Source organism: Bufo gargarizans, chromosome 1 (genome assembly GCF_014858855.1).
Source record: "Bufo gargarizans isolate SCDJY-AF-19 chromosome 1, ASM1485885v1, whole genome shotgun sequence".
NCBI lineage: Eukaryota > Metazoa > Chordata > Amphibia > Anura > Bufonidae > Bufo > Bufo gargarizans.
In genome coordinates this window covers 428,615,101-428,630,015 of record NC_058080.1, presented here as the reverse complement: position 1 = coordinate 428,630,015, position 14,915 = coordinate 428,615,101, and the positions used below count along the sequence as shown (strand labels likewise).

The window sequence follows — 14,915 nt, the reverse complement described above, 5'->3', positions numbered from 1 at the left end:
GGCCGGCATCTGGCTTTATAATGACAGCGGGGCCCGTGCAGTGACTATTCTACTACACGGGCCCCGCTCACTGTATAATCGTATGTCTAATAGTAAATAGTTATGTGCATAATCGCATAATGAGCGGAGTACTTACAACTACAAGCGCTCGCCGAGAGGAGGGAGGAGGCAGGCCGGGAGGACAGGCGCTGGCAGCGTGAGTCATACGTCATGCGCCCACGGCGCCTGCTTCATTCATAAAGTGGGCGGCGCAGGCGCGTGACATATGACTCACACACTGCCAGCACCCGTCCTCCCAGCCTGCCTCCTCCCTCCTCTCGGCGAGCGTTTGTAGTTGTAAGTACTCCGCAAAAAATTTGCGCAAAAAAACGCGCAAAAAAATTGCAGCGGAAATTCGCAAATCGCAAAATAAGCTGCATTCGCCGTATAAGACGCACTGCTATTTTCCCCCCACTTTTGGGGGGATAAAAGTGCGTCTTATACGGCGAAAAATACGGTATATTGGATGCCAGGGATGTGCCTACATGTGACTGTGCAGGCTGTCAGGGTTATGTAGTGTATTTTAGTGTACATACAGTCTTAAAATTTATAGGACTGTATGTAAATAATATACACTACATAACCCTGACAGCCTGCACAGTCACATGTAGGCACAGCCTGGCCCCTTCTTACCCCCAGTATTTGCGGCTCCTCAAGTCCTCTCAGGGCTGTTTGCATCGGTCATGACGGCGGGCGGCAGACACAGGGGTCGGGCTCTGCTTCTGGTCTGCGGCCTGGGCCCGGCATATTGAATCTGGAGGTGAGGCCACTTGCAGGAAGTCAGAGAGGGGCAGCCACACACAGGACAGCCAGCCAGGAGGATCACGGGCTGCTGCTCACAGTGACACCAGGTGGTCGGAGGGAGCAGTGCCGCTCCCACGGAGGCCGGCTGCCGGCCTGCTCAGCTCCACCCACCGGCCACCACTACAGAGCTTTCAGATTCGGCCTGCCGGCCGCCGAGAAGGTGCAGACACATCTTAAAGCGGCCCCAGGGCCGGCGGCCTACCGGGAAATTTCCCGGTATCCCGGTGGGCCAGTCCGGCCCTGTTTGCGAAGTACCACTTGGAACTGAACTAGAGTTTGGGAAATGTTTTTTTACAGTACAATTAAGGCTACTTTCACACTCACGTTTTGGCTTTCCGTTTGTGAGATCCGTTCAGGGCTCTCACAAGCGGTCCAACACGGATCAGTTTTCATTCTAATGTATTCTGAATAGAAAAGGATCCGCTCAGAATGCATCCGTTCAGTCTCCATTCCACTCTAGAGACGGAGACCAAAACGCTGCTAAAACTGATTGAGCCAAACGGGTCCTGGCACACAATGTAAGTCAATGGGGACGAATCCGTTTTCTATAACACAATAGAAAACGGATCCGTCCTCCATTGACTTTCAATGGTGTTCAAGACTGATCCGTCTTGGCTATGTTACAGATAATACAAACTGATCCGTTCTGAACAGATGCAGACGGTTGTATTATGTGAACGGATCCGTCTGTGCAGATCTATGACTGATCCGCACCAAAGTAGCCTTAATTTCTGAAGTTACTGCATGAAGCTCCTGCTCCGTACAGTATTAGAATGAGGTTTTATGCAAATCGATTCGCTCATCCTCAAACTCATTATTTACTCCCCTCCATTGGGATCTATAACAACTGTAACCTTGGTGCATAAAATCTTATTGGAGCCCCGGTCTTAGATTTTATCAATGCTGAGAACAGTGGATGTTGTTCTTTTTTTATTTATTTTTTTAAATTCTGACCTAACACTTGATATATCATTACAACTTGTAGATCGCAAATTGTGCTCTTGCTGCAAGTGCTTTGGAACATTAAGAACCTGTGCAAATGTATAATCTCAGATTAACCTGCTTCTTTATTTTTCCAAGCACGTGCTAAGCACAAAGCATTTGTCTTATGTGCCCCTTTGTCTTGTTCACCTTATTTACCCTCTTTCTCTACCACCCAATGCGAGTGGATGCTGACATCCAGAGCATGAAAGAGTGCCAAGCCCCGCTCCGGACAGCAGAGACACGGAGCAGTAACATGATGGATAATGCTCCGTGCCGCTCTGTGACCTTTTTACTACGAAATCACAGTGAGATAAAGTTGTCACCGTGATTTTGTAGTAAAAAGGTCACAGAGAGGCACAGAGCATTATCCATCATGTTACTGCTCCGTGTCTCTGCTGTCCGGAGCGGGGCTTGGCACTCTTTCACGCAGCGGATTACCCACACGGGATCCACCTGTGTGAAACAGCCCTTAATGTGTTTGTTCACATACTGGAAAAAACAATGGAGACAGGTACTACAGTGGTCCGTGATGCAGAACAAACACACCCATTGAAGTCTATGGGTCTGTGTAAAACAGAACACAGCTCACCAAGCACAGCACCATCCATTGGATAGTGACCGTGCTTGGTATTGCAGCTCAGCCCCATTCTCTTGAATGAGCCTGAGCTGCTCTTAGGCCACGTGACCGATGAATGTGACATCATTGGCCTAGGAAGAGACCATGGTGCTGTGGCCTCTTCAAACAGGTCATTGGCAGGGGTGTCGGGAGTCAGAACCCCACGATCATATACTAAAGGCCTATCCTGAGGACAGGTTATCAAAGAACCCAACCCCTTTAAGGCTGGGCACTACATGACATGTCATGCGACAGCAAGTCGCAGAGCATTGCGTGACAAAAAAATACGTGCAACTTGCTGTAGTGCGATTAGTCAGTGGAGTCACTAAAGTTAACTTGACGCAGAATCCATCAGTCACAGCCGCAGCATGTTGCGATGCGACACCATTGACAGTCATAAGATTCATTGTTGCGCAACACATGTTGCCATGTAGCTCCAGCCCTATAGTTTAAATCAATTCAAAGTGCTACAGAAAGTCAGGGGATGGATGCCATCTAATGGTTTCATAGAGGCAAATACCTATACAGCAGAATCATTTGTTATCAGTATTAGGCCTTATGCACACAACCGTTATGTGTTTTGTGGTCCACAAATCAAGGATTCGCAAAACCCGGATGGCGTCCGTGTGCGTTCCGCAATTTGGGGAACGGCACAGACAGCCTTTAATATAACTGCCTATTCTTGTCCGCAAAGCACGGACAAGAATAGGACAGGTTATATTTTTTTTGCGGACCACAGAACGGAGCAATGGATCCGGAAAGCACACGGAGTGCGGTCTGCATCTTTTGCGGCCCCATTGAAGTGAATGGGTCCGCATCCGAGCCGCCAAAACTGCGGCTCTGATGCAGACAAAAACAACGGTCGTGTGCATAAGGCCTTATTCCTGCATTTCTCTTTACACCAGCATATACGTAGCTATTAGGGATCAACCGATATAGATTTTTTTGGGCCGATACCGATAATCTGTGAACTTTCAGGCCAATAGCTGATAATTTATACATATATTGTGTGAATTTTCATTTTTGAAAAAAAATAAAAAATTCTACACAAATCTACTGAAAATGAATATGTTTATTGTTAACGTGTATTTTTATTTTTTTTGGTAAATCTTTCTTTTTCATTTATAATTATTATTTTGGTGTGTTTTTTTTATTTTTATTAACTATTAGGCCCCTTAGGGACTAGAACCCTTGTCCTATTCACCCTGCTAGCCCTGCTAGAGCTCTAGCAGGGTGAATAGGACTTTACACTCTCCATTCTGCTCTGTGCTTTGTGCACACAGCAGCAAGGGAGCTGACTATGGCAGCCAGGGCTTCAGTAGCGTCGTAACCGATCGGAGCCCAAGGCTTACACTGCTGGGGCTCCAATCAGAACTGCCACTGAGGAGAAGGGAGAGGGGACCCTGTGGCCACTGCCACCAATGATTAATACTGGGGGGCTTGGGTGGGGGTGCGCACTGCACCAGCAATGATTAATACTGGGGTTGGGGGTGCGCACTGCACCACCAATGATTAATACTGGCTTTGGGGGGGGGGGGGGTTGCACTGCACCACCAATGATTAATACTGGGGTTGAGGGGGGCAGCTGAGTAGTTAACTACCGCAGATCACAGCTACCGCTCATAGAGGTCGGGAGCCGGCTATGTGATTCTGCAGACAGCTCCCGCCTCCTGTATATTAATTAATGAGAGATTTATCTTCATTGGTGGCGCAGTGGCCACAGCCCCTCCCCTCCTCTCATTGGTGGCAGGGAGACACTGCTTCCTTCTCCCCTGTGCTGCTGAGGGAACATGGAGAGCGCTGACAGCAGCGTGATCCGTGTTCCCGATTCGTTATCGGAATATCGGCAAAATAGATGCCGATACCGATAACATTCAAAATCCTGAATATCGGCCAATAATATCCGTAAAACCGATAATCGGTCGATCCCCAGTAGCTATGTCAGTTAACAGATTGCCAGCCGATGGAGAAAAAATGTAAATCAAAAGCAAAACTAGCTAGAAAGCACTAAAATAACTGAATGGATAAAGTCACGTAGATTACCGTATTTTTCGCCGTATAAGACGCACTTTTTCTTCCCCCAAAATGGGGGAGAAATGCCCCTGCGTCTTATACGGCGAATGCAGTCAGTTTTACATCGCTGGCAGCGATGTAAAGAGAGCGAGGACTCGGGGAGGGACTGGGAGGAGGAGCTGGGGCCGGCAATAGCGGCGGGGCGGTGCAGTCACTGTACTAAAGGCCCGCCCCGCCGCTCCGGTGTACTAATAAAATATGTCATATTCAATGAATGGTTATTAAATATGCCCCTTTATGCTTAATAGTACCTTAAATCCTTAGCGCTTCAGTAGTATGCAGGCTGGGCGGGCGGCAGCGTAACTCCCTGATGTCACGTGCCTGCGCCGCCTACTTTATGAATGAAGCAGGCGGCGCAGGCAAGTGACGTCAGTGAGTGACGCGCCGCGCCGGCTGCCCGGCCTGCCGGCATTGTACTGAAGCGCTTCGGATTTAAGGTACTTTTAGGAATAAAGAGGCATATTTAAAAACTATTAATTGAATAAGACATATGATATTAGTATACAGGAGCGGCGGGGGATCTGTGGATGGCACAGTTATGGGCTGGGAGGGTCTGTGGATGACACATGTATAACAGTGCCATCCACAGATCCCCCCCTGTAACAGTGCCAGCCACAGATCCCCCTGTAACAGTGAAAGCCACAGATCCCCCCATAACAGTGTCCGTCATCCACAGTTCCCCCCTAACAGTGTCCGTCATCCACAGTTCCCCCCTAACAGTGTCCGTCATCCACAGTTCCCCCCTAACAGTGTCCGTCATCCACAGTTCCCCCCATAACAGTGTCCGTCATCCACAGTTCCCCCCATAACAGTGTCCGTCATCCACAGATCCCCCCATAAGTGTCAGTCATCCACAGATCCCCCCATAACAGTGTCAGTCATCCACAGATCCCCCCATAACAGTGTCCGTCATCTACAGATCCCCCCATAACAGTGTCCGTCATCCACAGATCCCCCCATAACAGTGTCCGTCATCCACAGATCCCCAGTAATAGTGCCATCCACAGACCACCTAGTTCCAAACCCACAGCACACCTTTTGGTTAAAAATATTTTTTTTCTTATTTTCCTCCCCAAAAACCTAGGTGCGTCTTATACGCCGGTGCGTCTTATACGGCGAAAAATACGGGTATATTTTTTCATAGTTTAAAAAAATATATAAGATTGGGTTGTGATGTCTATGTGGACGTTTCTGATTTACAGGAGATAGAAGTACTGATTACTTAGTCTACTTTCTATATTCGCCGTTATTTATTTCCATTCTAAGCAAGTTTGAATTCAACTCTTCTATGATTTATAGGCACAGAAAGTAATAGCTGTGTTGGAACATGTCTTGTTTCGTTTTGCTCTTGTTTTTCTGCCGACTTCATCATTTTAGATATAACATTGGAAATCCTATAAGTTCCCTTAGCTCATTACTTGCACTGGGTCATTTTATCTGTCACAAAATTATACTCTGACATACTAGCAATTCTGTATTGATCTCTTCTGAATACACAGCCGTGAGATAAGCTTGTGCCTTTTCGATTTATTTTTTCCATATCATTACTGCATTTTATTTCTGCTATATTTTATCCGGCACAAAGAAAGATTGAAATGGAAAACACGTTAAATGCAGTATAAAAGATGCTGCTGGTATCAGTGATCAAAATAATAGATATAATAGTGTGAACAGTGTAAAAACAAAGACACAATTGCATTTTTTTCCTATTCCACCCTATTAAAAATATTTTACAGCTTCATATGGAATATTAAATGTAATGCCATTAGAAAGTAGGACTTGTCCCGTAAAAAACAAGCCCTCATATGGCTATGTGAATGGAAAAGCAAAAAAGTTATGGTTGTTGGAAGGAGGAAGTAAAAAAACAAATCTCAAAAATGGAGAGAAGGGGTTAAACGGGTTATCCCATAATTATTGTCAAAAATTAAAAACAGACTATATATAGTACATGACAACCTCTTTCTAACAAAGCTAGAACCAGCCCTGTACCTCACATGGATCCAGAGATCTCCTCATTCATTGCTCTGCTAGATTTATATCAAACTGGCAGCTCAAGGGGCGTGTCTTTTCTGCTGCAGATCAGGAGGTGTGTCTTAGCTCTCCCTATCACAGTTCAGGAGGCATGCCCATGCTCTCCCTATCAGATCAGGAGGTGTGTCTTAGCTTTCCCTATCACAGCTCAGGAGGTGTGCCCATGCTCTCCCTATCACAGCTCAGGAGGCGTGTCCATGCTCTCCCTATCACAGCTCAGGAGGCGTGTCCATCCTCTCCCAATCATAGCTCAGGAGGCAGTTGAAGGATGAAACTGAGCATGTGCGGCCTTCTCAGTGAGCCGGACAAAGAAATAGGAGAAAGGACAAACAGCAGGTGGCGCTTTACAAATAGATTTTATTGAATAACTCAGTGGCTATACAACATTTTTAATTACATGCAATTACAAAACTATTCAGATCCAGGTGCTGGTTTGAAAACTGTAGAATATTTTTTTTGTGGGACAACCCCTTTAAACAGGACCTGACATGACTGTTTTAATAAATACTTGTATGCCTCTTGAAATAACAGCTTTAGAACATCTTTTCCAATACTTTGTGCTGTGCTATTCCTATAAATATTTGACAAATGGGTGTTACCATTTCCCGTGGCTGTTTCCCCAAACAGTCTGGCTATATCAACACTGATTGGACAGTGTCAGTGTGAATGCCAAATAAGTTCATTTATTCATACATTTCTAGGAGGAATAACAGAACAGCACAACAAGAAAAGATGTTCCAGACGTGTCATATTATGGGGGAATAAATTTCTTTGCTAAAATAGACATGCCCAGAGTGCTGACTAGTTCTTTTTAAAGGGGTTGTCTGTTTTCACAGGAGACGCACGTTTAGATTTGTCTTTTGATTTTTAGACTAAAAGTAAACGACCAAACATAGGCTTCTATCACACTGGCGTTTAAGTTTTCCAGTATTGTGAACCATCATAGGGGACAATACCGGAAAAAAACAGCTTCAGTTTTGTCCCCATTCATTGTCAATGGGGTCAAAACTGAACTGAACAAAGCAGAATGCTCCAAAATGCATTCCGTTCCGTTTAGTTGCGTTCCCAGACCGGAGAGCAAACCGCAACATGCTGTAGTTTGCTTTCCGTCCTGGGATGCGGAGCAAAGCGGATCTGGCATTACCCCAATGCAAGTCAATGCAGTTCATGACGGATCTGTTGTGGCTACGTTAAAGATAATATAACCGGATCCGTTCATAACTGTATTATCAGTAACGGAAGCGTTTTTGCTGAGCCCTGCCGGATCCAGTAAAAACACTAGTGTGAAAGTAGCCTGAGATGTATCATACAAATCACCAAGTATTATGTTATAATTCAGAAGATTATCGCTTCCATCATAGTAATCTTGTACTTGAACTGTTTTTCTTGATAGGAATCCCGTTCCCAAGGAACTTTCTCCAGATCTGCAAGAAAATCCTGTGCAGACTATTCCGTGTGTTTGTCCATGTATACATTCATCACTTTGACCGTATCCTACTCATGGGAGCAGAAGCACATGTTAATACCTGCTACAAGCACTTTTACTACTTTGTAACAGAACTGAACCTCATAGATCGCAAGGAGCTAGAGCCACTGGTAAGATAAGTGTATCCATCTCATTGTTTCATCATCTGCCACATTTTCTGAAATACAGGAGAGCACCATCTGCCAAAGGTGGCCCTTGAGACCATTTTTGGTGAAATGCAAATCATCAGATTTTTCCATGCCATGAAGAAGTTAATTTTCCTAAAAAGTATAATACAATAATAGTATAACACATTTTCTATCAGATTATATTGCCAAGGACAGACACCGCAGAAGGAGAACTTTGCTAAAGAATGTATAAAGCCTCTTTGGATGGTCCTTCAAAAGCGACCCTCTATTCCAAAAGTAAAATTTGACTATATATATGGGAACATACTTGGTGCCTTCCTTAGAAAAGATGGTACCTGCGTTCTGATCCCCCAACTCCTTCATAAAATGACCATCACTTCTTAAACTTTACTGTACAGATGCTTTCATAAATTCTAAATAATCTCATCCCCCTTCCACTGCCCTGCAATGCACCAGCACTGTGTCCATTGCATCTGTTTTCCTCTGCAAGTGTTGAAGCTGGTTGACCCAGAGTAGTGGAAGGGGGTGTGGGACATATAGATTTTCTGAGAGTTTCTACATAGGAAAATCTAGGACTGCAGGAGGCATTTTGTGAAGAAGTTGGGGGATCAGAATTCTACAATGGAGGCAACCTCATTCCTAAAGAAGGCACCAGGTATGTTGACTATACATTCCCCATTCCTTTACTTGTGCTTGAAGTGCCTGGTGGCCTTGTCTCTTCTGGTCCTGATTTCTTGAAAATGTTGCATTATTTTAGAAGACTGATCCGCATGAATGTTAATGCATACAAGATTTACAGTCATAGATGCTGTATGTAGGGAACTACCACACAACCATCTTTCCAGGATTCAATGTTTTAGAGGAGGAAAGCCCCCATACATACAGCATCTGTTGGGACCTGCCACTAGTTACTGTTGTATTTAAAGAGGACCTTTCACCTGGAAAAACATTGTGAACTAAGTATACTGACATATACAGCGGCGCCCAGGGATCTCACTGCACTTACTATTATCCCTGGGCGCCGCTCCGTTCTCCCGTTATGTCCTCCGGTATCTTCGCTCAGTAAGTTATAGTAGGCAGGGACTTAGGACTCTTGGTTATAGTAGGCAGAGTCTGCCCTTGTTCTGCTGGGCGTCTCCTCCTGCTAGGCTGTAGAGCTGGCCAATCGCAGCGCACAGCCTAGGAGGAGGAGACGCCCAGCAGAATAAGGGCAGACTCCGCCTACTATAACTTACTGAGCGAAGATGCTGGAGGACATAACGGGAGAATGGAGCGGCGCCCAGGGATAATAGTAAGTGCAGTGATATCCCTGGGCGCCGCTGTATATGTCAGGATACTTAGTTCACAATGTTTTTCCAGGTGAAAGGTCCTCTTTAAGTATAAAGGGATACAGTTAGGTTTTATGTTATTACAGCTCTGTACATAATGAATTATTATATGACCGTGTGCATGAGGCCTAGGGTGGTATTACACTGCCCAATACACGGGCAGCACAAGTGGCGATGAATGATAAAATATCCATCGGCACTCGTTTGTATCGGCCTGATCACACAGGCCAATGCCAACTGAACGGAGGAGAAATAATTGTTACTGCAGTCGTTTCTCCTTCATTTACTTTTAGAAAGAAGGTATGTACATTAGCTGTTAACAAGCTCTGCCTGTGATGCTACCAAATGTAAGGTAGCTATGGTATAAGTAAGTGTTCGACCTTTTAAAAGGCCTGACTGGATAATAAATAAGCCAGCACTGTCACGAACTATGGATCCGATCGCTCCGGATCCCACAGCTGTGACGTAGTGGTCTGTGACGGAGTCTGCGCACACACAGAGACCTCACGTGACCGGGGTATTACCATTCGGCTAACACCCCCCACTACACTTCGGTAACTGCCACCACGTGGGTTCCCGGTCCACGAGCCGACTATCCGGGTCATTCACTGTCACACAGATCAGTGGATGAACCGGATATCACTTACTGACCAACCGTAGTCAATCACCCCCAGCTACAATTCCTAAATGCAATTGAACTAACTACCTGGTAACGTACGTTGTTCAGCAGCTTAGAATATGGAAGACTTGGCCATTTAGATTTTATAATCTTTAATAAGCGGTAAAAAGCAGTGCATACAAGTCTAATGAAAATGACTATAAATCTACAGAGTAATAATAACAATATAAATAATCACGACAGTTCAAATGAAAGGGAAAAAGATGAAAGAATACTTAGTTTCTCTGGAGGGTTTCAGATGGTCGTTCATATGTCCTTTTTGAATCTTTGCAAACCCCTTTTCAGTATGTATCAGGGGAGACCCTCAAAGTTCTTCTGATACAGGGATATGCCGTCAATGTCCAATTAAGTGTCTGGTGATGTTCCATGGGTCTCTCTCCTCTGTCCTTGTGCATGGATTTTTATGAACTCTCCCATGGGCAGGAGACTTACTCCTGTCAGCCAATGGCAGCAGAGGGACTGTGAAGCCTAGGGAGTGGCCCCCAAGTGTTTTATGACCCCATCAAAGTTCAGTTCCTACAATGAGGATTATACTTAAGCCCGTATCTCCTTGATACATCAGCATATTTTTATACAGAATACATATTTGCGATCCTTATTTATTTACCTACAGAATGAGACCACACACGGTAATGCTGGGACCTGTAGTTCTTCTACCACCCATAGGTCAGCTACAGAATCACATCCTCTAGTCATATTTGATACCCAATTAACCACAATACTCTGTAGAGCCTGGATCTGGTGTCAGAAAGGGCATAAGTTGATTCATAAATGAAATATGAAAGTGGACTGGTTTTATGCCCAGAGCTAATTAAGGGCTATTAGCTCTCCTCAAACCAGACCTGGAAATTAATGACGTCACGCTCCAGCCAGGCTTGACAGCGAGCTGATCTTATCTTACCGGACAGGATGAGCTGGGCCTGGTATAGCCTTTATGACCTTTTTATAGCTGGTCTCAAAGAGTAGTGGTAATAAAAGTGTCCATCTATATCATAGGCGACCCAGGCTTCAGGAAGATGAGAGTTCACTGTTTTTTTTTACATATGCCAGAAGCATATAAGATGGCTACCCAGAGGAATTATGTATGTATGCCGGCACAAGCACCTCATCTGCAGACAACTGTTTCCGGGTGATTTTCCTTCATCAGAGCCGAGTAGATAGTACTGGCTTAAGGGCTCATGCACACGGCCGTGAGCGGTCCGTGGAACCACGGGCTGGATTCCTGCTGAGAGCAGGAGCGCACGGCGTCACTGGTTGCTATGACGCCATGCGCTCCCTGCTGCCGCCGCAATACAGTGATACACTGGTATGATCTATACCAGTGTATTACTGTATTGCGGTGGCAGCAGTGAGCGCACAGCGTCATTGCAACCAATGACGTTGTGCGCTCCTGCTCTCAGCAGGAATCCAGCCCGTGGTTCCACGGACCGCTCACGGCCGTGAAAGACTGCCGTGTGCATTCGGCCTAACTGGGTGAGAGGCCTAGGTCCGGATTTGGGGAGATATTGTATTCCCCAAATCATTTACTTCTATTTACTATCGGCAGCACATCCCTGATTATATAGGGAGATGTGCTGCTGATGATCCGGCATCTTTCATCCCTATGAAAGATGCCCATCAGCCTACAAACGAGCATTTGCTCATTCATTGGCTGACTGCTTGATTATACAAGCAAATTATCGGAGACGAGCATTCCTGTGAACATTTTCCCTGATAATTAGCCCGATTATCGTGCAGTCAAATAGGGGCTTTACTGTGTGCAGGCATTGGATTGGGATTAAGGTCCACATCATTGTTCTCTATGGCAGTGTTAATTGCTGGGAAGTGTTTTTACAAAGGCTGATGATAACCCTTACTGAACTGTCTGGCAGAGGAGATGACTAAGGGCATAAGTAAATCATTAATATAAATTTTCATGAAACTCCAAGCAAATAAGGAAAAATGACCACACCCCTGGTTCATGAAGAAAGGTGTCTCCTGCATTCAGCATGTAGCTGGGCACCTGACCAGTAGAATTCTCTTTGTGCACAACTTTCAGAAAATAAAGTTTAAAGCTACAGTGGAGGCATAGCTACTTGGACACTATGGGGGAGATATATCAAGACTGGCGGATCCATCCACCAGTCCTGATCTCGCTGCACTGGTGTAAGATGCAACTGATTTGTTAAGCGACAGAAGCCTCTGTGTCCTGCGATGCGCCAGAAAGTGAAGTCTACGCCAGTCTACTTCCGCTATAACTTCCGCCACTTTCTGGTGAAAGTTATAGTAAATCTGAGCCACACCCCTTTTTCTCAACACTTCAGGAAAAGATGCTGTGCGCCTTAATGTGTGGCTTTTGTACGCCACAATTGGGACGTATAGGGCTTGATAAATGTCCCCACATATCTTGCTCCCTGTTCCTAATGGAATTTGTACGTCTCAGAATTTTATCTGACTGTTGAGGAAAGTACAGGGGTCCCTCAAGATACAATATTTTCTAGATACAGTGGTCTTTTCCGGGCAACTGTAAGTTAAAACTAGACTCCGCATACCATGTCTCAGACTCAGATCTAACCAACATGGCCCTTTCTCTAGTATTGGTTGTCTAGTAGCGCCTCCATACAGTACAGTGTGGTACTACATGTCCTGTACTGTCCTCTATCTGTGCCAGGATGACCTGCTCTATTGGATTTTAGGTGAGGGTGGCATCATTGTATTTTCTGTTACACTGGATGCTAGACAGGACCCCTCGTCATAGATAATGATTTACAGCTCCCAGCAGCCATTTCTGTTAGGACTTGCTTTATGTGTCGTAGTTATCTTCTCATTTTCTTAAATCTTCATTTTCTTGGGATGGCATTTTGGGGCTTTGGAACCATTTACTAGTTTTTCATAGACTTATGGACTTAAAGGGAACCTGTCACCAGTTTTATGGTGTCCTAACTAAGGGCAACATAAATAAGTGACTGATTCTCTTAGCAAAATGCTGGGTCACTTTCTTTAATTGACCCAGTCAATCTGCCAACATCTTGTATTGAAAAGCTCCAGCTGATAATGATGAGTCCTGAATATTCATGAGCTCCTGACTCTCCCCGCCTACCTGCTGCTGAATGACAGTTTTTTTCCATATGAACCAGCAGCAGGTGGGCAGGGGAGTGGCTATAGCTCTGAATTAAATATACGCTGGACCCAATGGCATCACGCCGGACACAAATCAGCTCATTAGCATGCGGCATCTTTGTGTGTATATTATGAGGTAACCATCTGTCACACCAGTAAGTGAATACATCTAAGGTACTTTTTAGTAGTTAATGATTGTATATAATTAGTTAGATTATAATCAAATATCCACATGACAGGTTCCTTTTAAGTTAGAATCAGGGACCTACATAAAAATCATTGGGCCCCCATAGCAACTATCCAAATTGGGCCCCCATGTCCAGATGCGCTAGATCCGGCACTACTGTGATTTTTGTTGTGCTCCTGTGACAGAGCTGAACAACAAACGTCACTAGCGCAGATGTGTGACAAAGCCTAATATACCGCTCAGCTGCTGCAGAACATCCTAATAATGATAAGAGAACAACAAGTCCCACAATGACCAGTTCAGGCCTGTTTCACACTGTCAGCAGTAGTTCCAGAAAACTGTTCCGACAGGTTGTACTCTGCTTGAGCTGTCGGTGTACAATGGGGCCGGCAGGCACTCCGATAACCTCTAGGAATGCTGAACCCAGAGAGCTCTGGCAGGTTGTTTTCTGCCGGAACAGTTTTCTGGAACTTCTGCTGGCAATGTAAAACAGGTGAAAATTTGTGGGCAATACATGGAGGGTTAAAGAGGAGAGGACTACAACTCACAGCATGTCCAAGCTGTTATTATGGAACACAAGTAGACATTACAGGGAGAGGGAACTACAACGCCCAGCATTACCAGTCTATTATACAGCGTCAGTGGATATTATAAGAGGAGAGAACCACAATTCCTAGGATACCCAGACTGTTATTGTAGGGCATCAGTGAACATTACATGGAGAGGGATACAGTAGGACAAAACTACAACTCCCAGTATTAGGATGTTATGGGCTATCCCAGGACACCACTCACCTCTCCTCCAGGCACACACAGAAGGTCATCCCCATGTAGTTTCACTGCATTTTACTCTCCACCTCTGAGCTCCATCTCCCTGCCCTGGTCACATGACGATGACATCATCACAGGTCCATCAGCTGTAAAACTAATGGCTCTGTACTCTGTATGGCTGCCCTGATCACATGCTGATTACCTCATCGCAGGTCCTTCTGCACAGCTAGCTAGGTTTTCCCAGCTAGCTATGTAAGTGTAATTGGGTGTGGGGCTTTCCTGCAGGTCCACAGGTCCCATAGCAGATGCGTGGTCTGCCTCTATTAGAGGTACGCCACTGATTACAATGGTTTCAACATACAATGGTTGTCCTGGAACCAATTAATATTGTAATTTGAGGGGCCACTGGTATATAGTTACATAGAAGTCACATGTAAATTTCTATGCAGCTGCAATACAGAAAGACTGTGTGTCTATACTGTAACTACCACTCTATAGTTAAAGGGAACCTGTCACCTAGAAAATGTATATTAAACCGCCAGCAGTACCTTATTGCAGCCTGTAGCATGATTATAGGTGTCTGTGTCTGGGCCACGCTATGTAAATGATAGTCTTGAAGTCAAGGGACAGCAGCTTTCTCGCCTGAAGTCAAGCTCGCCCGGCCCCCTTGTCCGCCCCTTAGTATGTGATT

General features: G+C 45.2%; 1 protein-coding gene across 1 annotated transcript in view; it reads left to right on the top strand.

The window, feature by feature from the left end:
• The window catches only part of MOB3B (MOB kinase activator 3B), a 100,497-nt gene that overhangs the window by 53,459 nt on the left and 32,123 nt on the right, over positions 1–14,915 (top strand). The window contains exon 3 of the mRNA XM_044286629.1: positions 7,941–8,143. Coding sequence (XP_044142564.1) covers positions 7,941–8,143 — 203 coding nt within the window. The remainder of the gene's footprint in view (positions 1–7,940; positions 8,144–14,915) is intronic.